We start from the raw sequence: 22,613 nt of genomic DNA on the forward strand, positions 1-22,613 counted from the left end.
GCTAGGATGGAGGCAGCCACGGGCCTGGCGGGAGGGGGTGAGGGGGACAGCGGCAGGGTGGGGGATAGCTGGGGAATTCCTATTTCCCTCTACCTCCCATCCCTTGGGATCTACGCCCTCCGACTCGGCTCCCCCCAGTCCCAGGCCTAGATGCCTCCACGCTGGCCCTGCAGCAGGCCTTCATCCACAAGCAGGCCGTCCTCCTGGTGAGTGCCGGATGGGTGCGGGGGGTGCCCTGAGTTTGGGCCTGCCAGTCACCACCACCACCACCTCTCCCCAGGCCCGGGAGATGACCCTGCAGGCCATGGCACTCCAGCAGCAGCCCCTGGGCCCTACCCCAAGGCCCTTGCCCCCGGAGGTGAGCCTGGCCTGCCCAGCCGAGAGGCGTGCTGCTCTGGGGCTTTTTTGTTCCTCTCTGGGGCAGTTGCCCCGCAGCCCATCCTGGGCGTAAATGTGGGGTCCCTAAGAACAGGCGGGTGTGTCCCAGGAAGCACACCCTATCCCCTGTTCTCTGCAGAAACCCCTACCACCAGAGGCACGGCCGCAGTTTGTGGGCACTGGACCCCCAGCCAAGCCTGTGCTCCTCCGCTCCTCTCCAAAGCCTCTGGCCCCTGCCCCTCTGGCCAAGGCGCCAAGACCCCCCACCAAGCCCGTGGCCGTCCCTGTTCTAGCTCAGCACCGGGTTTGTCTAGAAACCAGTGAGTGTCCTATCCCTGTGGTTGGGGGTGGGGGGGCTTCCCGGGACAGGACTGGGATTGTAGTGTGTCCCCTGGGGCCTCACCCTGTCCCCCACCCCCACCCCCCCTTGCCTACAGCTGCACCCTGTCCAGATCTGGTCCGGTATTCCACACTCAACTCAGAGCACTTCCCGCAGCCCACGCAGCAGATCAAGAACATCGTGAGGCAGTACCAGCAGCCGCCCCGGGGAGGTCGGCCCGAGGCCCTCAGGTCAGCTCTGCCCCTGTCCCCACCATCCAGCACTCTGGACGGTATGTGGGGGGGGCCCTCCTTGCTGTGGGCCCGTCCACCTGGGGAGCAGCCCCCTGCCCGGCACCCTGCAGGGAGTGAGTCTGCTCACGCAGATGGTCCCAATGATCCTTCAGCCAGAGGAAGACTGAGACCACTCTCTAGGTTGTGCTGTGTGACCTCAGGCCAGTCTCTGACCCTCTCTGTGCGCTCACATGTAATGATGGGGGTGGGGCTGGGGGTGGAGGAAGAAGTTCCCTGTTACAGGTATTTGTAGCTGGGAAGAAGAAAAACCCCTATCCAATCCATCAGGAAGGATGGCGGAAAGATGTTTGCGAAGCGGCCAGATCCACACGAGGAGGCGCTAATGATCCTCAAGGGGCAGATGGGCGACCCAGCGGCAGCAGGGGGCAGCCAGGTGAGGGACACGTTTGGGCTGCGGCCCTGGAGTGCCTCCAAAGCCATCTGCCCCTATAAGCGGCTGCCCCTGCCACTGCCCCCTTCCTGGCTCCCCGCCTCCGTTCTGCCCCCTGAGCACTCTCTTTGTGGTGGGAACAGGTGCCCAGAGAGGCTGTGGCCTTGGTCAAGCCAGTGACCAGCACACCAAGGCCATCCGTCGGACCCACTCCAGGTGAGAGGCCAGGAGGAAGAAGGGAGAGAGGGGCATGAGGGTCCAAGGGTATAAGCCTGTGTGAGCACAGGGGAGTCCCAGTCTTCATGTCCGTGGCATGTGTGTTTGTGTCCCTGAGCCCTTGTGGACCTACTCTGTGCAGATTCATGTAAGTATATCAGCACTTATGTAACACTGATTTCAGGCTAGACCTGCTCTGGCCTCAGTAAATCCCCACTCAAATCCTTCAAGGAAATACTGTTCCGGTCTCTATGTTACAGATGAGAAAACAGACACAGAGAGGTTACGTGACTTGTCCAAGATCACACGGTTCAAAGGGTCAGACCAGGAATATAAACTCAGCCCCCCTAGACTCATAATTGGAACCCTAATCTCTATGTTCTCTGCCTCATGGCAACCACAGTATATCTTAAAAGCTTACATCATGTTGGGGCACCTGGGTGGCTCAGTGGGTTAAAGCCTCTGCCTTCGGGTCTTGATCCCAGGGTCCTGGGATCAAGCCCCGCATTGGGCTCTCTGCTCAGCAGGGAGCCTGCTTCCCTCTCTCTGCCTGCCTCTCTGCCTATCTCTGTCTTTGAAATAAATAAATACAATCTTTTAAAACATGTTTTAAAAGCTCACATCATGTCTCTGCCAAGAACTCTCCCATGATTTCTAGAATGAACTCCAGACTTTTCACTATGGCCTATGAGACCCTGCACAATCTGCCCACCTCTATAACCTCATCCCCTCCCACTCTCCCTTTGGTACACTCTGTTCCTGGAACACAGCAAGCCCACTCCTACCCCAGTGCCTTTGCACTTGCTATACCTAGAATGTTCTTCCCCAGAAGATCTTTGCATGCCTGGCCCATCTCCTCATTCGGGTCTTGGCTAAGTGTCATCTCAGAGAGGTATGCCAGGTCACAGAGACTGAAGGACCCTCACAGACAAGCCCCTAGACTTTCTCCTAAATATACAAGATTTATTTCCATCCCAGCTCCTAGAACTGAGACCTTTGTTATTTCTTGCTGTTCCATCAACACCTAACACAAGACTGTCAACACAAGGACATGGGTTTTGTCTCTACTGTTCACACCCAGCCTCTAGCACAGACCGGCTTCATACACTAGGTGCTCTGTATATGCATCAAATGAAAGACTGAGCCAGAGCTGAGCTGTTATGATTGTTCCTGTGCCCTCATGACTGGTGTGTCCACTGTCAGGGGTGTGGGAAACCTCTTAGCCCTTACCTGACAAGAGGTCGCCCCCAGTCCCTTCCCTCATCGGCCCTGTGTCTCTGACTCATGCCTACCCGACTCACTGTGCTCCCCAGTGCCGCCGTCGCGGTCTCTGGAGCCCCCTGAGGAACCCCGGCAGACGCGGCTGCACCGCCTAGTGAACCCCAACTTCTACGGCTACCAGGACGCCCCCTGGCGGATCTTCTTGCGCAAAGAGGTACTTGACACTGTTGAAGCCAAGGGAGGGGCTGCATGGGGGGGAAGCCCTCTCCCCTGCAGGGGACAGGGAGGAGGGGCGGAGCTGGGGGTGGGGCACAAGAACGTGGTCCATGTAAGGGGGCGGAGTCAGAGCCAGAGGATGGAGCCCGTTGTATTTAGGGGATGGGGCCCGGTGGGAAGCAAAGCGAGGGGACTGTCCCAAGGGCCTCACTGGAGCCCCAATCCCACAGGTGTTTTACCCCAAGGACAGCTACAGCCATCCTGTGCAGCTAGACCTCTTGTTCCGGCAGGTGAGGTCTTCTCGTCCCTTTCTGCCTCAGTGTACTCACCAGGGCAATGGGTACATAGACTAGCTGTCTGCAGATTTCATTTCTGTACTCTTGGATATGGGGTCCTTGACCACAGCGAGGATGGGAAGTTGTTCTACTGAATTTCCCACCTCCACTGTCAAGGTCAGTAAGCCCACAATTTGGATTTAACCAGATACACCTGATTTGTATTGGGTTGAGCGGGATGGTATTCAGAAATCAAATCTCAGCCCCGGTAAGTACAGGAGGAAGCTACAGCCCAAGGGCAGGAAGAGAGGAGGAAGGAGAGGGGCCTCTGTAACTGGGATCTGATTCACACAGATGACCCCACTGCCACATAAGTAGAAACCTCCGCATTCCTACTCCCACTAGAACAGTCCAGCCTGGGTTCCCAGCTGGGGGAGTCTCACCAGCCACCTGCATTGGGGTTCATTCCCACAGATCCTCCATGACACGCTGTCCGAGGCCTGCCTGCGCATCTCTGAGGATGAGAGACTGAAGATGAAGGCCTTGTTTGGTACCATGGGAGACAGGAAAGGATACGGATGGGGCATCCAGCTAGAGTCAGGCTAGCCCCTTCCACAGGGAGATTGGGGATGACGAACCCAGCCCTGATTGCCTCCTGGACAGCTCCCTTGGCTCTGTTTCTGGCATCTTCCCTGGCCAGGTGTCAGGCTGAGTTCAGATTTGCCTAACACACCATGTGTCCCCAGCCATCCTGTCTGTCCGTGGATCTTGGTTCCCCTTGTAGACACTGAGAACACAATTCCAGTATCTTCTTGCCAGGTGTCAGCCTCCCTCCCTGCAATGTGGGCTGGCAGGGGAGGGGAGGGAGGATTCTGACCTGACCTGGCATCCCTTAGCCCAGAACCAGCTGGACACACAGCGGCCCCTGGCAACGGAGAGCGTGAAGCGGGCAGTGGTCAGCACCGCACGTGACAGCTGGGAGGTCTACTTCTCCCGCCTCTTCCCCGCCACGGTGCGAGCCCCCTGCTGGCCCCCACTCACCCAGGGGCTTCAGGGAGAAGACTAGAAGACTCACGTGTCCCTCATCCCCACCCAGGGCAGCGTGGGCACTGGCGTGCAAATCCTAGCCGTGTCCCACACAGGCATCAAACTCCTGCGCATGGTCAAGGGCAGCCGGGAGGCTGGCGGGCAGCTGCAGGTCCTGCGCACGTACAGGTGACCTGGGGACAGGCGACCTGGGGACAGGCGGGTGAGAATGGGGCTGGCTGGAGGTGGGCGTGGACCAACAGCAGCCTCTCCTCCCAGACTCTTGCCCCAGCCAACTGCCAGCTGCCTGTGATGTGCCAGGCTCTGGGCCAAGTCCATTTTACAGACAGGGCAACTGAGGCTCTGTGACAGAAGTGGCTTGTCTCAACTCACAAAACCAGGACGTGGATGATGCTAGCAGCCCGCCACCCTGTCCTGCCTCTTAGCCTACACCCCAGACCTGCCCTCCCAGAGCTCACTGTGCAGTGTGGGTGTCTGTGTTGTGAACAGCCGGGAAGGGCAAGGGTGCTCCAGCATAAGACATCACGGAGTCTGCGGACCCCTCCTCTGCCAGCAGCCCCTTTTGTCCTCTGTCACACAAGCCCAGAGACAGAGCCTCGCTCGCTGGTTGTGTGAAAGCTCCTTGCTTTGAAAGATGCAGAGAATTTGGTCAGTGGGTGAAAGAGAGGCGTTTCTGTGGGCAAGACCTAGAAGGCTGGATTAAGAAACAAACAAACAGGGGCACCTGAGTGGCTCAGTCAGTTAAGTGGATAAGCCTCTGCCTTCCGCTCAGGCCATGATCTCAGGATCCTGGGATAGAGCCCTGCATGGGGCTCTCTGCACAGCAGGAAACTTGTCTCTCCTTCTCCCTCTGCCACTAGACCCCCCAACTTGTGTGCACGTTCTCTCTCTCAAATAAAATCTTTTTAAAAAGAGAGAGAGAGAGAGAAAGAAACAAACAGAGCAAGGCAAAGTGTAGTGAGGGCTGGAGTGTGAGTTCACAGGGGCTAAGAAATGAGCTGGAGCCACAGGCAGGATGGGGTGGGGAGGCTAGGTAGGCAGGCTCCCAGGTCCCGTGGGGGCAGGGGGCAGGGGGCAGGGGGCTGGGGTGGGACTGGGCTTTGGAAACCATACAGGGCAGGAACAGAAGGACCAGGATGGGAAGGGAGGACGGCATCCTCCGGCCAAGGAGCCCTGCCTTCATGACTCTCCCCATCCTCCAGCTTTGCGGATATCCTCTTTGTGACCATCCCCTCCCAGAACATGCTGGAGTTCAACCTGGCCAGTGAGAAGGTCATTCTCTTCTCAGCCCGAGCTCACCAGGTCAAGACCCTGGTGGACGACTTCATCCTGGAGCTGAAGAAGGTCAGGGTCCTCCTACAGATGCCCTTTCCTGAGGGGCCTGGGGGCAGAGAACAGGGCTCTTCTGCATCATGGACATGCCTGCTGCCCGGCCTGGGAGGCATGGGTGTGAGTGTGTGTGTGTGGGTATGTGTGCGTGCCCGTGTCCACAGACATCTGGCATCTTTCGGGCCTTTGCATAGGCCGTGTCTGGGACACCTGTTCCCACTTTTGCCAGCTCCCTCAAAGCCTTTCCTAATGCCCTCATCACAGGTGTCACCCCAGCCCCACCCCGAGCCCCAGGGCAAGTACCCACCTCAGCCTCCGCAGCCTCCCTTCCTCCCCACCAGGCAGCCTCAGGCCCAGCAGCTGGCCTCAGTGGGGCAGCTTTGGGGGGGTGGGATGGGTAAGGCCTGTACACGTCCTGACGGCCACCCAGTGTCCCTCAGACTCTCAGCTCCAGCCCTTCACATTTGTAGGAACCCCTTTGACTCACACAGCATCCTTCACTCTTGCACCCACGGAATGTTCAGAATGTTGCCCAGGAATCAGGGAGGAATACCTGTGGGAGAGAGGAGCCAGGGCATGGCCCCAGGCTTCCGGGGGGGTGGTGGTGGGACCACAGCCCCTTTCCCGGGCCCTCCTCCCAGGGCTCGGACTATGTGGTCGCGGTGAGAAACTTCCTGCCCGAAGACCCAGCGCTGCTGGCCTTCCACAAGGGCGACATCATCCACCTGCAGCCCCTGGAGCCTCCCCGAACGGGTCAGAGATGCTGGGTACTGGAGGGGGAGGCCGGGCCAGGGGCCTCCTGGCCTGTGCTGACATCAGCTTGACCCCCAGGGTACAGTGCCGGCTGTGTTGTCCGCAAGAAGGTGGTGTACCTGGAGGAACTACGGCGCAGAGGCCCCGACTTTGGTGGATACCCCCAGATTTCTGCCCCCTCCCCGTCTAGCCTCCCTGGCTCCCAAACCTGGAAACCCTAACTGGCTTCATGAGCTGGCACTACACAGGCTCAGTGGGGTTTCTCCTGCCCCAGAGCGGTCCTCCTGGCAGCCCCCTAGCCCAGCCGTCTGTCTGTCCTCCTGGCAGCCCCCTAGCCCAGCCCTCTGTCTTCATGTCAGGCTGAGGGGTCTCTGCAAGTGTTAGTGTTCCCCTGTATGTGGCCTGGGTCTCTCTCTGCCTGAGGGTCTACAAGCACCATGTCTTCTCGTCCACCTCCACTGAGGGAATGTCTTCCCTGTCCCCGTGTCCGCATCTGCAGATAGGCTCCCGGTAGGGCTCCCTCACAGACCCTGGGCCAAGGGCAGGAAGGAGCTCGATTACCCCTTCAGGGGCCCCTTAATCCCAAGACAAGACCCTTCTGTTTGTCCCAGACCCTTCCTTACCTGGCCCCTAGGCTGGAGGTTCGGGACCATCCACGGGCGTGTGGGCCGCTTCCCTTCGGAGCTGGTGCAGCCCGCGGCCGCCCCCGACTTCCTACAGTTGCCAGCTGAGCCAGGCAGGGGCCGGGCTGCAGCTGTGGCTGCTGCCGTGGCCTCCACAGCCGCTGCATGGGAGGTGGGCCGCAGGAGGGAGGTGAGACCTGCTGGGCTGGCCATGGGGCTGGAACGCAGGGGTTGCTCAGCCTGATAGTGGAGGCAGAGGGGAGCAAGGTCAGCCAAGAGTGTGACCAGTTCCAGGATAGGAGAACCTGGTAGGGCTAGCCAGATGTGTGACCTAGGGGATGGGACCTGAGAGGGCTGGAGGTATGGCCAAATGGGGTTGGGGTGGTGGGGGTCAGCAGAAGGATTGTGATGAGGCCCCTGGAGCAGGACCAGCCTGGGGGCCAGTTGGGGTGGGGCCGGCAAATGAGGCGGGGTTGGGTGTGTGGAATGGAGCTAGCAAGGGGTGGGGTGAGGTAAAACTAAGGAGTGAAGGACAAGGTCAGCCACAACCAGGCAGCTGGGGAAGCTAACCCTGTACTCAGATGGGGGGCGTGGCCAGGTGCAGCAGGGGGTGAGGTCAGCTGGGCCTGTGGAAAGTGGGGCCAGGAGAAGGGCGCCAGGACTACTGAATGGGGGTGGGTTTCGATGGGTGGAGGTTAGGGGTAGCCTGAGAGGCTCAGGACAGAGTCAGCCTGGAGTTGGGTGTGGCAGCTATGAATGTGACCCCGTGTGGCAGGCCAGGACCTCTTAGCTCTGGCCCTCCTGCAGGGACCCCCGGTCAGGGCTGGCTGCCCTGATGGTGCGGAGGATGGCCCGACTCTCCCCCCGTACTCGATGCTTGAGTTTGCCCAGAAGTATTTCCGAGACCCTCAGAGGAAACCCCAGTGAGTGGTGGCCTCATCCTTTATCCCCACTCTGAGGAAGATCCTTCTGGGGCTTCTTACAGCCATCCACGTGGGGGCACCCACTTGTGATGGGGGGGGATGAGAAACCCCGCCAGATGTGAGGTCCGCCTGCAGCCTCTGCTTCTGGGAGCCTTCCTGCCTGGCCAACTGACGTGGGGTGGAGAACATTCTGGGTAGGAAGGGGATGTCGCCAGAGGCTCAGAGGCGATGCTAGTCAGCAGCGCCATCCCTGCAACCTATCTCCTGTTGCAGGGATGGCCTCAGGCTCAAATCCAAGGAAGGCCGGGAATCCAGAACCTTGGAAGACATGCTCTGCTTCACCAAGGTATCCAGCCCCAGGCCTGTTTCCCCATCTGTAAAATGGTGATGGCAAGATTCCCCCTTCCAGGCCCCTTGGGAAAACAGCCTTGTCCTCAGTGGGCCCCCTCCCAGCTCTCAGCACCCCAGCCACCTGATTCCTCCCAGGGGCAGGATCTGTCCCCATTGCAGAGCAAGCCTGGCACCTCTTCTGTGATGTGGACTCTTCCGTCATGAGACGGGAGGCACCCCCTGGCCCTGACACAGCTCCCTTCCTCCCCTTACAGACCCCGCTTCAGGAATCTCTTATCGAGCTCAGCGACAGCAGCCTCAACAAGATGGCCACTGACATGTTCCTAGGTGTGTGGGTGGGATGGAACCGTGGCCAGGCCCCCGGGACCAGCTGGGATCCAGCACCCCATGACCCTGCCTATCCCACCCCTCTGGTCTTGAGTCTTCCCCCTCCCCTCAACTCAGACTTGGGGCCCCATTAAGCCCCCAGCTGCCTCCTGGGGACGGACCCAACCTTGGGGTGCCATGGGGGTAGAGCAGGCAGCTAGGTGTCTGCTGGCCTCAGTGGGGCAAGTCTTTCTTATAGCTGTTATGAGGTTCATGGGCGATGCTCCACTGAAAGGCCAAAGTGAACTGGACGTGCTTTACACCCTCCTGAAGGTCAGTCCAGCAGACTTCGCCAGATGCTCCCTTTCCGGCTTGTGTGGCTCAGTTTCCCTATCTGTTACCCAAAGTTGCAAGACTTTGGGCAGAGGGGAAGCTCAAAGAGGAGTGCATCCTGCAGGTGGGGAGGGGGCTGGGGAAAGGACACCAGGCCTTTCTCCAAGCACACACCCTGTTCTTTTGTGTCTGGGGTGTGGCATGGGCCCTGGCCTGGCCTTGCCATGTAATGGCCTGCCCGCCTTCAGCTGTGTGGGGACCATGAAGTCATGCGGGACGAATGTTACTGCCAAGTTGTGAAGCAGATCACGGACAACACCAGCACCAAGCCGTGAGTGAGCTGGGCCTTTCCCTCTGTCCCCTATTCCCACGCTGCGTCCTTGCTCCAGGAGTAACCAGTTTAGACTCTCACCCCCTACCCAGGTCTTCCCTCCTAATTCTCTTCCCCTCATCCTCTTCCTCACCCAATGGTTAGAGTACACATGTTTGGAATTGCTTGGTCTGAGGCAAGCTGCTGCTGCTCTCTCAGCCTCATTTTCCTCGTCTGTAAAATGGCATTGATCATGTGATAAATCCAGGATCTTGGTTGCAAGTGACAGAAACCCAGTTCAAGATGGTTTAACCAAAAGAGGATTGGACTGAAAAGCCCAAATATGGCTTCAGGCATGGCTGGATCCAGGTGTCATTGGGAACAGGCTTTCTCTACATTCTAGCCCTGCTGCTCTCCGTGTTGTTAGCGTTCTTTAGTAATATCTCCCATCCACTGGCAAGATACCAGTTCTGAGAAGACATTTGCCAGTCTAGTATTCTTAGGGAAAGCCAGATTGACCCAAGTTTTTAGCAAAAATTCCCAAATCTAGTCTTTTTGGCTTCAGTTAGTCCCATGCCCATCCCTGAACCAACCACAATGGCTGGAGGATATGGAGCTTTGACTGGCTAGAACTGGGTCAGATTTTTGTCCCTCAATCAGTCACTGGATCCAAAGGAAGGTTGAACTCTGATTGGCCAGACCAAGATCAACAAACCATCCCTAAACCAATCACTGTGGCCAGGCAGCTACAGTGTTCTAGTTCTAGGCCAGACCTGGCTCCCATGTCTGTCATCAAACCATTGTGAACTGGGGAGGAGTGGGTGCTTTCTTAAAGGAAGCCCAAGTGTTGGCCACAGGCCCCAGCTGGCCCCAGAAATGAAACCTTGCCTGCGGGGCAGTGGGAAGGTGAATGTGTCTTACATGGGACTGGCACAGAGCAAGTGGCCAGCATGGGACGCTCTTGCTATCACCAGATCTACCCTCCTGTCCCCATCTGGTCTACCTCCCCCACTGGCTCTCTACTCCACCCCCAGGACTTTTAGAAGCACTCAGCATATCCTCCTGCCCCTTCCCACCCCCTGGCCCTCCCTGCCATCCCTTGTGCCCAGCCCCAGCAGGTTCTTCTTGCCTTCCTTCAAGGCCCTCCACCCAGGAGCCTCCCCAGAGAGATTATACCCAGAGAATACTTGTGGGTTTTTTTATTTTGGTTTTTTTGTTTGTTTGTTTGTTTGTTTTGTGCATGTCTGGCTTGTCCTGTCAAGGGCCTCATCTCCTTCTTTCCCTGTCTCCCACCTTGTCTTCCCAAGCACAATGTACTTTCTACATGGCTCTGGGGCCCCCGCCCTCTCTCCCTGGCTGGGGAGCACCGTCAGCCAACAAGCTGTCTGAGAGCCAGAGACATCCAGCCCCATCCCTGGAGTCTCCCAGCATGGCCCTCCAGGGCTGCGGCCAGCTGTGATGTGGTCCTGTATGCGTTTCCCCATAGGGACAGCTGCCAGCGAGGCTGGAGGTTACTATACATCGTGGCTGCCTACCACAGCTGCTCCACGGTCCTCCAGCCACACCTCGTTCGCTTCCTCCAGGACGTGAGCCGGACTCCAGGCCTGCCCTTCCAAGGTGAGGGGCCAGGGAGTGGCAACCCTGGGTAGTGAGCACACGGAAGGGATTTCTAGGTGGGTCAAGTGGCAGGAGCAAAGGCCTGGAGGTGGCACTGTGAGGCATGCGGGAAAAGGAAGGGGGTAGCGAGGGCCTGGAGTGCTGGGTAAGGCCCCACTTCTCTCTTGGCCATTGAGAATCCCCAAGAGTCTTGAGTGGGTCTGTGCAGGGGTGAGACCCAGCTGGTGGCAGGGTCTCAGCCTTTCCTCCCTTGGAGACTGGAGGAAAGGGGCTTGTCCTCAGCCTCACCCCTACCCTTGTTTCCAGAGCAACCCCTGGGTTCCCCTTAGGAAAAAGGTCATCAGGGACGCCTGGGTGGCTCAGTTGGTTGAGTGGCTGCCTTTGGCTCAGGTCATGATCCCAGCATCCTGGGATCAAGTCCCACATCAGGTTCCTTGTTCGGCAAGGAGCCTGCTTCTCTCTCTGCCTCTGCCTGCCACTCCATCTGTGCTCGCTTGCTTTCTCTCTGACAAATAAATTAAAAAAGAAAAAAAATATTTTAAAAAAAGTATTAAAAAAAAAGAAAAGAAAAAGGTCATCATAGCAGTCATGAAGGAGATAGCAGACCTCTTTGTCCGCCCTCCGCCGAGTCCTCCTCTTTCATTCGGTTAACATTCCCAAAGAAACAAAGGGTGGCATCTTCTGCACCCAACTCTGGGTGAGGGAGGGGAGTTGGCAAGGGGGTCCCAGCTGACAGGGGAACATACCCCCGGGGCAACAGTGGAGGTGAAGGCTGTTTCCAAGGCCCATAGGTAGCTGGGGGACTGTGGGCTAGACAAAAGGCTTTAACCACATGGGCCATGAGTTCGAATGCAGCTCTTGTCTTTGGGCAAATTCCTGCCCCTCTCCGGACTGTTTCCTCAGCTACCACCACGTTGGGGAGTAGATACCCTGTAGATTTTGGAAAGAAACCAGTAGGCTGGTGCTGGTGGCTGGAAGAGCCTCTTTCTTGCACTGCCTACCCTGGGCAAGGCCTTGACTCTGTCTCTGCAGGGATTGCCAAGGCATGTGAGCAGAATCTTCAGAAAACCTTGCGCTCCGGTGGCCGTGTGGAGCTCCCCAGCAGTATGGAACTTCGGGCCATGTTGGTGAGTGTCAGGTGGGGTCAGGAGGAACAGGGGGGAAACAGGAGCCCAGCTCAGAGACGCTGTGGGCACTCAGCCCTCGCCAGTCCAGAGCCCCTTGGCTTGGGCACTTTCGTGGCCGGGGACAATGGCTGGCCCACATCCCAGTACACGGCCTCTCTCGTCTCCTCCTCTCTATTCCAGGCGGGCCGCAGTTCCAAGAGGCAGCTCTTTCTTCTCCCTGGAGGCCTTGAACGCCACCTCAAAATCAAAACATGCACCGTACGTGAGGGAATGTTTCTGGCAGGCAGGGGCAGGAGGGTGGTGGTGGTGGGGTGCCCTAGGGTGCTGAGTCCCGCAGGGCAGGACTTACATCTCAAGGAAGCAGACTAACTCTCCAAGAGGTAAAGGGTCATACTGCCGAGAAAGAATTTGAATTCCAGAAGCTGTGCTTCTTCCTGCATGAGGCCGTTTCTCAGAGGATCCTTCACGGCCCTGCAGAGGGCCTGAGGAACTCTGTGCTTGGCCTTGCAGGGCCTGGGCCACCGGGAGGACAGGGGTCAGCTCAGCTGGTCTGGCTTCACCCTTCCCTCCCTCCAGGTGGCCCTGGATGTGGTGGAGGAGATCTGTGCCGAGATGGCTCTGACCCGCCCGGAGGCCTTCAGCGAGTACGTCATCTTTGTCGTCACCAACCGAGGTGAGGGGCCAGGGGGACTGGGGACGCTGGGCCCAGCCCTTAAGTCCCAGGTCAGATGCCACTTCTTCTGGGTAGTCCGGGCTGCAATGCCTAAGAACTCTTCTGTGCGCCGAGCACCCCAGCTCTGGATGTTGGTTTTGCCTACCAGACTGGAAGTTCATGGAGGACAGTGGCCTGCTTGGCGGGAGCCCATGGGCCCTGCCTTCAAGGAGCTCACATCCTGGGACGTTTCCTTGAGTGGACCCTGGCTTCTGGAGCCCGCCACACATGCATTGCTTCCTGTCTCTCAGGCAGTAGCAGCGGTCTCCCCCAGCCCTTCTCACACGGCCCTAAGCCCCTTCTGTCTGCTGCCCACTCTGGACTGTGGTCTTACCTCCCGCCACCCTGGGCTTGGTGCCAGCCTCCTGCCCCTAACACTTGTGGCTGCCGGGTGGGTTCTGAACTGTGTGTCCTCGGCCCTGTCCGCCTGAGTCCAGCTAACACAGGGGGCAGGGGATGGTGGTAACAAAATCGTCCTCATAACGGAAATGTATGGACCAGATACGGTGTTCCAGGCACAGTTCAAAGCATTTTAATTATAAAAACTCCTGGAGGGGGTCCATTGTTCAGTGGAGGTTAAGGGGTTTCCTGAAGGTCACACCATGGAGATTTGAACCTGGGAACTCTAGCCTCAAGAGTCTGGACTTTATCATCACGCCATACCTCCTCTTTGGTAAAATGTTACTGAAGACCTGGGATGGGCAGCAGAAAAGTCCATGTGAGAAGGAAGAGCTTAACGCTCCCTCAAAGACTCAGAGCTCCCCCCCACATTGCCAGGCCCCCATCTTCCCCACCCCCCACCCATTCCAGGAGCCATTCCAGGCAAGGGGGTCTCCCCTGAAGGAGTTCTGTAGGAAGGCATTCATGGGTCTCAAGCCCTGGGGCCTGTGGTACTTCTCCGAGTCCCCAGCCTCCTCCGGAAAGGGGCTGGGGTTCCTTGAGGCATGACCCGAGGCACTTTCCGAGACCTCGGTGGGCTATAGCTTGGAAGCTTGGATTGGAATTATTCCCATCTCTGCTGATCAGCATTCCACAGGCACGGGGCACTGTGTTCCATACATATGCTCCCCTTCAGGGAGGACCCCATGTCCTGGAGCAGGGAGGGGCCCTGCCCGGGCTCTGCATGTCTGCTCTGCAGCTGCCCCCGTCTCTCCACAGGCCAGCACGTGTGTCCACTCAGCCGCAGTGCGTACATCCTAGATGTGGCTTCAGAGATGGAGCCGGTGGATGGGGGCTACATGCTGTGGTTCCGGCGTGTGCTCTGGGATCAGCCCCTCAAGTTTGAGAATGAGCTCTTTGTGACCATGCACTACAACCAGGTCAGCACATGGGCTCTGGAATCTTCTACGCTTGCCTATGTGAAGTTGGACTCCACAGCCTTGGCACCTGAGACCTTCCCGGCTATAGTGACTCTGGTGCAGACTCTGTTTTCAGAAACCCCGGCCAGTTCCCAAATGCCGCAATGCGGATGTCCAGGACACTCTTCTCCCGCCACTGTGGGGACTCCCATGTGGGCTTCTGGGCTATGGCCCCCCCCACTCACCTTCTTGTACGTCTCATCATTCCCCAGAGCCCAGAAGGGTAGCCGGTTCCCCCCAGCCCAGAAGCAAGCGGGACTGGAATTATTGCAATCGCATGTGTTCACGTGTTCCTCTGAGGAACAGGTGAGTGCAGGGTGACCTACAGCCCCTCATTGGAATTCTCAACCTGCAGGTCCTGCCTGACTACCAGAAGGGCCTCTTCAGCAGCGTGCCAGCCAGCCAGCCCAGCGAGCAACAGCTGCAGCAGGTGTCCAAGCTGGCCTTGCTACAGCACCGGGCCAAGGGCCACTCCCACCTGCCCAGCGTGTAAGCACCTGCCACCTGTCAGCCCCCCACCTCACCACCACCAAGCTGGCCCTCCCAGGTCCCAGCGCTCTGCTCCTGCACCACTGTCTGCCAAGCTGGCTGGGAAGTGGAGAGCGGTTCTGGCCCTGGGGCAGAAACATTCACTGCGGTACTGCAACCCCAACCCCAACCCCCCATGATAGGAGATCCCTTAAATAAATCCTGGGTGTCAGGCAGCCTTTAAACTGAGTTCCCCAAAGAGGCGATACATTGGTCATCCTAAGACTTTCGGCCTCAGAACATTTTTTACTCTCTTAAACATAGGACCCCAAGGAGCTTTTGTTTATGTGGGTCATACTTACTGTACTGGAAACTGAAATTGAGAACCGCCTTAAAATATGTATGGTTTGAAAAATAAGGATAATGTATTACACATTAATATAAATAACCATATAATAATTGTAGTTCTAAAAACATGTGAGAAGCATGTGTAACTCAAGCAGTAGAAATTAACGTTACGTGCTAATGCAAACAACTTCTAAAAACCAACTGTGCTTCCCCAAAAAGATCTAGTGAGGAGAGTAGCACTGGTTTACATTTTGCACATCTCCTTACCAACTGGCGTAATGGAACACAGCTGGGTTCTCAGGTGTGCTTCTGTGGGTGGGTGAACTGGGACCTCACAGGTCATGGGGTCTCCGGCAAGTTCCACTTGTAAAAGAACCCAAGGGGGAAAAGTCCAACTAACATCTTAGCTCTTCAGATATTATCAGGGAAATGGCTTTGACCTCCTAGGCCCTCAGCCACACCCTGAGAAGCCGTGGTATGAATAATAATAAGATAACATAGGTATGCTCTATGTATTTCCAGGAACTCATAATAAGGTAAGATCTCCGAATATAAGGCTCTTTTTATGTTCTAATTTTAAGAAAAAAGGAAGGATGGACAGCTATAATCCCAATATTGGGGGAAAATAAATCACTGAGTTTTACTTTTTGGAAGGTACTTAACATCTCAGCTAATCTTTATTGTCCCCCTTACAAACAAGGAAACTAAGGCCCACAGAGGTTACAGGGCTTACCGAAGCTTACCCAGCTAATAGGTGGGAGAACCAGGATCCAAACAGAAGGGACAGAAGTGTAGGGTCTGTTGGCACAACGGGTTCAGCCTGGAGCCCCACACTTCTCTGCTCCATGCTCTGACCCACTGCTGGTGGTCGCTTTGCTCCCTGCCCCCATATTTCCCCCACCCTAGTGCATCTCATCCTCATGGCCTGGGCTTCCCCTTGGGGAGCGGGGCTACAAAGGACTAACCCACCTTGGGTTCAAGTCTCAGCCCCACAGTTCACTCAGTCACCGTGTCACCCGGGGCCAGTCAGGGAACTTCTTAGAGCCTCCATCCCTGCTTCCTCATGCAGGGACCCTACTGGTAGCGGCCACGGTCATGGAGTGCCTGCCGTGGACCGGGGCACCGAGTGAGCCCATTGGACAGGCAGCACTGAGCCGTCTAGGGAAGTGCAAAGATCATATCCCTTTGGCCTAACACCTGCCTGGCAGCGAGGATGGCGGAGACTGCATGCAGGGCGTGAGGAGCCTATGATGCCGGGTGCTCAGGACCATCCTTCCTTCCACACACAGGCGAGAGATTCAGGACTACATCCCAGCCCAGCTCTACCGCTCCCTGGCCGGCTCTGCCTGGCTCGGCCTGCTGGGCCAGCACCGACAGCAGACACAGGCGCTCAGCCCCCACCAGGCCCGGGCCCAGTTTCTGGGTAAAAGTCTGCAGCTGGGGTGGATAAGCGAAGGGCACCCCACTATGGAAGGGGTTCTAGAGGCAGGGGAGGGAGGCACCTTTTTCTTTGCACAAAGGCATTTTCAGTGTTAGCAGAGCTGAGCAGCTGCCTGGAGAAAACACCTTTCCAAGAAGTTCACCAAGACACCACTGAGGCTCTGGGTGGCTGTGGGCAGATGCAGGGGGGCTGGAGAGGAGGAGGAGCCTTGGGGTGAGGACACAGATGCTGGACACAGCGGAGGGAGGACACAGGCAGCAGGCTGACCGACCACCCCCTCTCCCCTCCCTAGGTCTCATCAGTGCCCTACCCATGTTCGGCTCCTCCTTCTTCTTCGTCCAGAGCTGCAGCAATGCCACGGTGCCAGCCCCCTGCATCCTCGCTGTCAACCAGAATGGCCTCAACTTCCTCAGCACTGAGACCCACGTGAGTGGCCTGAGCCTGGCACCTACCCCCTGTCCTCCGAGCGTACTCCCTGGGGTGGGGGACACTGAGCTGGGCAGCGGTGGAAGCCAGCCCCAACACACCGCAGGCCCGCTCTGAGCCTCACGTGCCCATCCGGAACATGGGTATGATAGCAGAACCCAGCCCTCGGGCTGTCCTGAATGTTAGCATGGTGGGCGCTCACATCTAGCACATGGGTCTGCTCCGCCTGCCTGAGCAGCCACAGACTCTGATTTCTCGAGGGTCTGGAGGCCCCAAGCCAGAGAGCAAGGACCTGGTGGGGTTCGTTTCCCCTGAGGCCTCTCTCCTTGGCCTGTATAGATGGCCGCCGGCTCCCTGGGTCCTCACATGGACTTTCCTCAGAGCGCACATCCTTGGTGTCTTCCTCACATTCAAGTTCCCTCTTCTCCTAAGGACTCGGGATGGATTTGAACTACGCCCACCCACCCCGATGGTCTCATTTCAACTTAGTTCCCTCTTTCAAGGCCTTGTCTCCAAATATAGTCGCAGTCTGAGGGACGGGGCTTTAGGACTTTATTGGAGGTGATCTAGGAGATGCTGGAATGAGGAAGTGAGACCAGGAAGGGACAGGCTCACGCACCTTGGGAACACACCTTCTGGAAGGTTGTGTGAGCAGCCAGTGGGAACTGGCGCTCAGTGGGGAGGGGGAGGGGCGGGGCTTGAGACAGTCTGGGACACACCCCTGGCAGGATGTTCTGGGGGTGAGGGAGCTGGGGTGTCTAGGCACCTTGTCACCCCCTGTCACTAATCATGGCATTAACTCCCATTGCCCTGGCTTTCTATGCATGGGCACAGGGTTTGCTTCTGGGGGCGGAAAGAAAGCTCCAGGCAGAGAGGGGCCGACTTAAGAGGCAGCTTGGGTGGGAAGGTCAGGGCACCGCTGGTTTCTACCGCACTCTGGGATCCCAAGCATTCAGAACAGAGCCCAGCACCATGGAGATGGGTGCGTCCTATTTGTAGAATCAGTTTCACAGGGGAGGAAACCGAAGTCCAGAGAGGTAAAGTGACTTGCTTCATGTCACACAGCAAGTTGCTGGGGAACTGGCACTCCTGCTCCGGGGGTTGGGGGGGGGTCCTGCCTCCTGCTGATCTGATCTGCAGGGGAGAGGTAAGGGTGGGTGAGACTGTCCCACCCACTGGCCTGTCTCCTCCCCTCTCCCTCCAGGAGCTGATGGTGAAGTTCCCCCTGAAAGAGATCCAGTCAACTCGAACCCAGAGACCCACAGCCAGCTCCAGCTACCCATATGTGGAGATCGCGCTGGGGGATGTGGCCACCCAGCGCACCATGCAGCTGCAGCTAGAGCAGGTGGGCCCAACCCTGGCCCCAGGCCTCAGCCTCCAACCCAGCCCCTCCCTCATTAGTTATACCCACCAGGACCTCTGCCAGGCCTGCCTCCATGGTAGGTCAGGTCCTGGCCATACCCGCCCCAGGATCATCCAGCCAGGTGCTGGGGACAGAGCTGACCCAGCTAACCCAACTGAGCACAGAACTGTGGGTCATTAGGGTAGTCTGGCAATTAAGCATCTTAGTGGTGGGCTCATGGGAAAGGGCCAGGTTATTTGTAGAAGATTGAAGAGTTTGATGGGGAACTAGGGAGACACAGCTGTCCTAGGGGAGGTCTTAAAAGCCCTTAAATGTCAAGATAAGACTCTGGGGCATTCCGAGGGCACTAGGGAGCCACAGAAGGTTGGTGAGAGGGCAGGGACACAGGAAGTCTGAGGAAGCTCACCTGGACTGAGGCTTGGAAGATGGATGATGAGGTCTGGGGTTGAGGGTGGAAAGGGTGTGTTCCCATGTGACAGAGGGAAACTGAGGTCCACCTGTCCTGTACCTTCCCATATCTGGAACAACTTTGGCTGCTTCTTAAAAGGCATGGCTGATCTCTAGACTCTTTTCAAAGTCTCACATCCCTGGGGAGAGAAGATTGAGGCCCAGGGAAGGTCTGGGACCTGAGCTAGGACATGCATGTCTGCGCCTGCCAGCCTTCCACACCCCCTCAAGATCTGGGCCCATGACCAGCCTCCACACCCGGGCCTCCCTTGGAGGGACTGACCTCCCAGTGCAAGACGGAGGGACTCCCGTCGCCCTGGCCCTGCCTCTGAGGGACACAACAGAGCCCTCCATGTACCCCTTGCAGAGCCTGCAACTCAGGACCAAGCCCCCTGGTCTGCTTCCCAGCACACTCCAGTCCCGCTCCTGCCAAGCTCACCCCCAGTCTTGGCCTTCCTTTCTGGCCTGGCCTGCTTCCCAGAACCTTCCTTTCTGAGCTCACACCACAGCAAACTTACCTTCCATATCTTCCTGGGCTCCTTTTCTGCTGCCCCCTCTTCTGGAGGATGTCTAAGTATGGCTGAGTCTGAACCCCTCGCCCCTTCTGGCCCTGAGGCCTCCATCAGTGCTGTGACAGCCCCCATATTTCTGGCTCCTGCCCTCACCCCTCATCTCCCTGGATACCAACAGTACTTACCTCAGAACCCTCACAGGCACTCGGGTCCTAACCCAGGGGCCCTTTCCATCCCTCTTGCCTCCTCTCTCTATCTTTCTGGCCTCTGCGCACAGCCCTGGCCTCTTCCAGCACCCTGAAGCCAAGCTTGCCCTTGCCTCTCTGCCCCAAACCCTTTGCACTCACTGTCCCGTCTACCTGCAGTGCTCTTCCCTGGTTCATTCCTTCTCTCTATTTGGGTGGCAGCACAAGCATCACCTCTTTCCAGAAGCTTTCCCTGACTCTCCTCCCGGATGTATTACTGTCTTCACCTGGGCAGACCTCCCTATGGCATGTAGATCTGTCACTTGTTTAAATATTGTCTGTCTCCCCAACCAGAACACCAGCCCCCAGAGGCCCGAGCTGTGTCTATTTTGTCCACATTGGGTCCATAGCACAGCCCCTGGCATGTAGTGGATGCTCACTAAGTGGTTGGTACCGTGGATGGTTGGATGGGGCCTTTTTGGCTTTTCCACTTCCTTGCAGACCTCCAACCCTTTTATGCTGCTGCCTCTGCCTCTGGCATGTTTGACTGAGGGGTGGGGCGCGTTCATTCAGCACATAACCACGGAACGTCTCTATGTAGCAGGCTCTGCACTGGCTATAGGGATCCCCTCAGCCCTTACCCCCACCGAGCCCGGAGTCAAAGAATCTTTCCAGCAGACCCCATGATCAGTGCTAAGGACGATGTAGCTGAGCTATCTGGGATGTAATTAGCGAGGGCTTCCAAGAGGAGGTGATACTGAGTATGGTGGCAGTGCAGCCAATAGACCTAGGTCCCTGCCTCGCCCACCTCTGACAGGCTGCTTGAGGAAATCTCAAGGCACCCCCACTTCTTACTCAGCTTCAGTTTCCACATCTGTCAAGTGGGGCCACGGCTCCATGGAGGCCTCGCATGTGGCACGTGGGTGGGAGGGCTGGCTAGGGCATCGGCTGGCATGGTGTGGACCAGAAGGGGTATGGTGCAGGAAGCTTTGAGAATGGTGCCTGGCACACCATCCCATTCAGTCAGCATCCTTTCTCTACCTCTGTCAGAGCAGCTCCTGTGGCCCCTTGGAGATCCCTGTGGGGCTACCACCACTGCCTGCGGTCTGAGAACCATGCTCAGGTGGATTTTCCACACTTTCTGCCGCCTCTCCTCCCCACCCCATCTGGGAGCCCTGAGGCTGGCCCATGGCTTATTCTCGGCCCTGGGTGCCAGGTGGTAACCATGGCAACACATCACTAGACGCTGACCATTCATCTACTACACTAATATTTTTTCCTTGCAAAGAGTTTACATGTAACAAAACGTCACAGAATTCACGTGCCCATCCGGAACATGGAATTCTCCCTGCAGCCCTGTGAGGCAGGCCCTGGGAAACTGAGACCCTAGTGATGAGGCTGCTGAGACTCTGAGAGGTGAAGTCACCAGCCCTAGGTCATACGCGTCAGGTGCAGCAAAGCTGGAAGATGCACTAGGTCTTCTGCTTACTGACTCCTTTCAGCCTAGAGGTGGGGACAAGGGTGGGACCTGCCAGTACTCTCCCAACCACACCTCACCCCAAGGTGAGAGCTGGGGAAGTGTTGCTGGGTGCGGGACTCTCACCATCTCTCCTGCAGGGTCTGGAGCTGTGTCGGGTGGTGGCTGTGCACGTGGAGAACCTGCTCAGTGCCCGGGAGAAGCGGCTCACGCTGCCCCCCAGTGAGATTACGCTGCTTTGATCCAGCCCCCAGCCCTCCTGCTGCCCTTTACCAGAAGGCTTGCTGTGTGGCCCCAGGGGACTTACTGGGCCTCTGTGGGCCAGTGACCCCTGGAAGGGGCCAGACCCTTGATGCGGAGACCAAGATTGGGTAGGACAAATGACCTAAGTCCCTGGGAACACAAGAAGACAGATCCACAACTGGGATGGAATTGCAGTGTGCAAACTTGGGTCAGATAACAGGAAGAACTTCCAAAGGCTGGCCCATGGGGACTGGAGTCACATACCCCATATGGGCCTGGCCCCGACTCACACCCATGGCAGAGAAGCCCCACACCAATGGCCTAGTCAAACTGGACTGTGAATTTGGTTTACCGCAGGTCTGACTTTTTTTTAAAGATTTTATTTATTTGACAGACAGAGATCACAAGTAGGCAGAGAGCCAGGCAGAGAGAGAGGAAGGGAAGCAGGTTCCCTGCTCAGCAGAGAGTCCGATGAGGGACTCGATCCCAGGACCCTGGGATCATGACCTGAGCCAAGCGCAGAGGCTTAACCCACTAAGCCACTCAGGTGCACCAGGTCTGATGTTCAAGTCTGCCCCAGCCCCACATCTCAGCCCCTCACGTGTCCTCCTTGAGTGCTCCATGCACTGCTGGTCAGCTGGGATTTGGGACCCTTGGTCATGTCTGTGCACATAAAAGATGTGCCTGGCAGCCATTCCCCCCCCCCCCCCGCCATGCAGTTGCTGAGTAGCTGGAAAAGCGGTGTAAGGGAGGAGGCAGGAACTGGAGGCCCAGCTGGGCCCCTGACTCACTGCCCGTGACTACAGCTTCTAGCAGAGACCTGTCCCTACTCCTCCCTGCAGACCCCTGTCCCCCAACTCCACACTCATTAGGTGGCCTCGACCCCAGGGCCCCATTGCTGAATGGCTTACACAAGGTTTGAGGGGTATAGTGGTGGGAGAGAGAAGTTTCACATCAGAGTCTGGGGAGGAAGAAGTCTGGGAAAGGCTTCCTTAGAGAAGGGAACATTGGTGTTGGGTTTTGAAGGATGGGTAGATGTTTGCTAGGAATAGATGGAAGGAAAGTGAATGAACGTTTCAAATAGAGAAAACAGTGTTCGTTCCCTACTGTTATCCCCCCAGAGCCTAGGACAATGCCTATCACAGAGTGGGCACTTAAGCGTTTGTTACACGGATAAAAGAATAAATAAATGTTGATGGAAAATGTTGGTGTTTTGGGGAACTTGGGGAGGACAGAAGCACTAGGCTTGCGAGAAGAAGGCTGGATAGCTATGTGAGGGCTGGAGCCATGGTGCCCCGAGGACCAATGTATTTACTCATTTGGTACCTATTAAGCACCTGCTGTGTACTTGGCAAATGCCAAGCCCTGGGACTTGCTCACAGTGAAATGGCTATAAACCATGACAAGGTCTGTGAGTGGGACTTAGGCAGGTGAGGAGGGGAGGGAACAGCATGTGGACATTACTCATGGAAGACTTGAGACCGAAGAGGCCAGCGTGGGTGGATGGAGCCAGGCTTGCAGGCTACGCTAAGGATTTAGGATTTCATCCGAAGAGTGATGAGGAGCCTTCAAGGTTTTTCAGTGGGAGAGGGGGTAATCTGCTCA

The 22,613-nt window shown here is 57.1% G+C and overlaps 1 protein-coding gene across 1 annotated transcript in view; it reads left to right on the top strand.

Annotated features, from left to right (window-relative positions):
* Positions 1-21,487, top strand: part of MYO15A (myosin XVA) — a 48,708-nt gene extending 27,221 nt beyond the window's left edge. Inside the window, exons 36-65 of the mRNA XM_045083656.1 lie at positions 139-206; positions 281-358; positions 518-698; positions 816-948; positions 1,279-1,384; positions 1,525-1,597; positions 2,911-3,032; positions 3,265-3,324; positions 3,784-3,859; positions 4,206-4,321; positions 4,406-4,524; positions 5,559-5,700; positions 6,327-6,438; positions 6,517-6,591; positions 7,073-7,251; positions 7,869-7,984; positions 8,258-8,330; positions 8,590-8,662; positions 8,901-8,974; positions 9,223-9,305; positions 10,771-10,901; positions 11,934-12,028; positions 12,209-12,286; positions 12,605-12,701; positions 13,899-14,059; positions 14,454-14,587; positions 16,204-16,337; positions 16,648-16,781; positions 17,986-18,126; positions 20,906-21,487. Of these exons, the coding sequence (XP_044939591.1) occupies positions 139-206; positions 281-358; positions 518-698; positions 816-948; positions 1,279-1,384; positions 1,525-1,597; positions 2,911-3,032; positions 3,265-3,324; positions 3,784-3,859; positions 4,206-4,321; positions 4,406-4,524; positions 5,559-5,700; positions 6,327-6,438; positions 6,517-6,591; positions 7,073-7,251; positions 7,869-7,984; positions 8,258-8,330; positions 8,590-8,662; positions 8,901-8,974; positions 9,223-9,305; positions 10,771-10,901; positions 11,934-12,028; positions 12,209-12,286; positions 12,605-12,701; positions 13,899-14,059; positions 14,454-14,587; positions 16,204-16,337; positions 16,648-16,781; positions 17,986-18,126; positions 20,906-21,007 (3,266 nt within the window). The 3' untranslated portion in view covers positions 21,008-21,487. The remainder of the gene's footprint in view (positions 1-138; positions 207-280; positions 359-517; positions 699-815; positions 949-1,278; positions 1,385-1,524; positions 1,598-2,910; positions 3,033-3,264; positions 3,325-3,783; positions 3,860-4,205; positions 4,322-4,405; positions 4,525-5,558; positions 5,701-6,326; positions 6,439-6,516; positions 6,592-7,072; positions 7,252-7,868; positions 7,985-8,257; positions 8,331-8,589; positions 8,663-8,900; positions 8,975-9,222; positions 9,306-10,770; positions 10,902-11,933; positions 12,029-12,208; positions 12,287-12,604; positions 12,702-13,898; positions 14,060-14,453; positions 14,588-16,203; positions 16,338-16,647; positions 16,782-17,985; positions 18,127-20,905) is intronic.
* The last annotated feature ends 1,126 nt before the right edge of the window (positions 21,488-22,613 follow it).

The sequence above is a fragment of the Mustela putorius genome, unplaced genomic scaffold (assembly GCF_011764305.1).
Source record: "Mustela putorius furo isolate JIRA1106 unplaced genomic scaffold, ASM1176430v1.1 tig00000731_pilon_pilon_pilon, whole genome shotgun sequence".
In the NCBI taxonomy this organism is placed as follows: domain Eukaryota; kingdom Metazoa; phylum Chordata; class Mammalia; order Carnivora; family Mustelidae; genus Mustela; species Mustela putorius.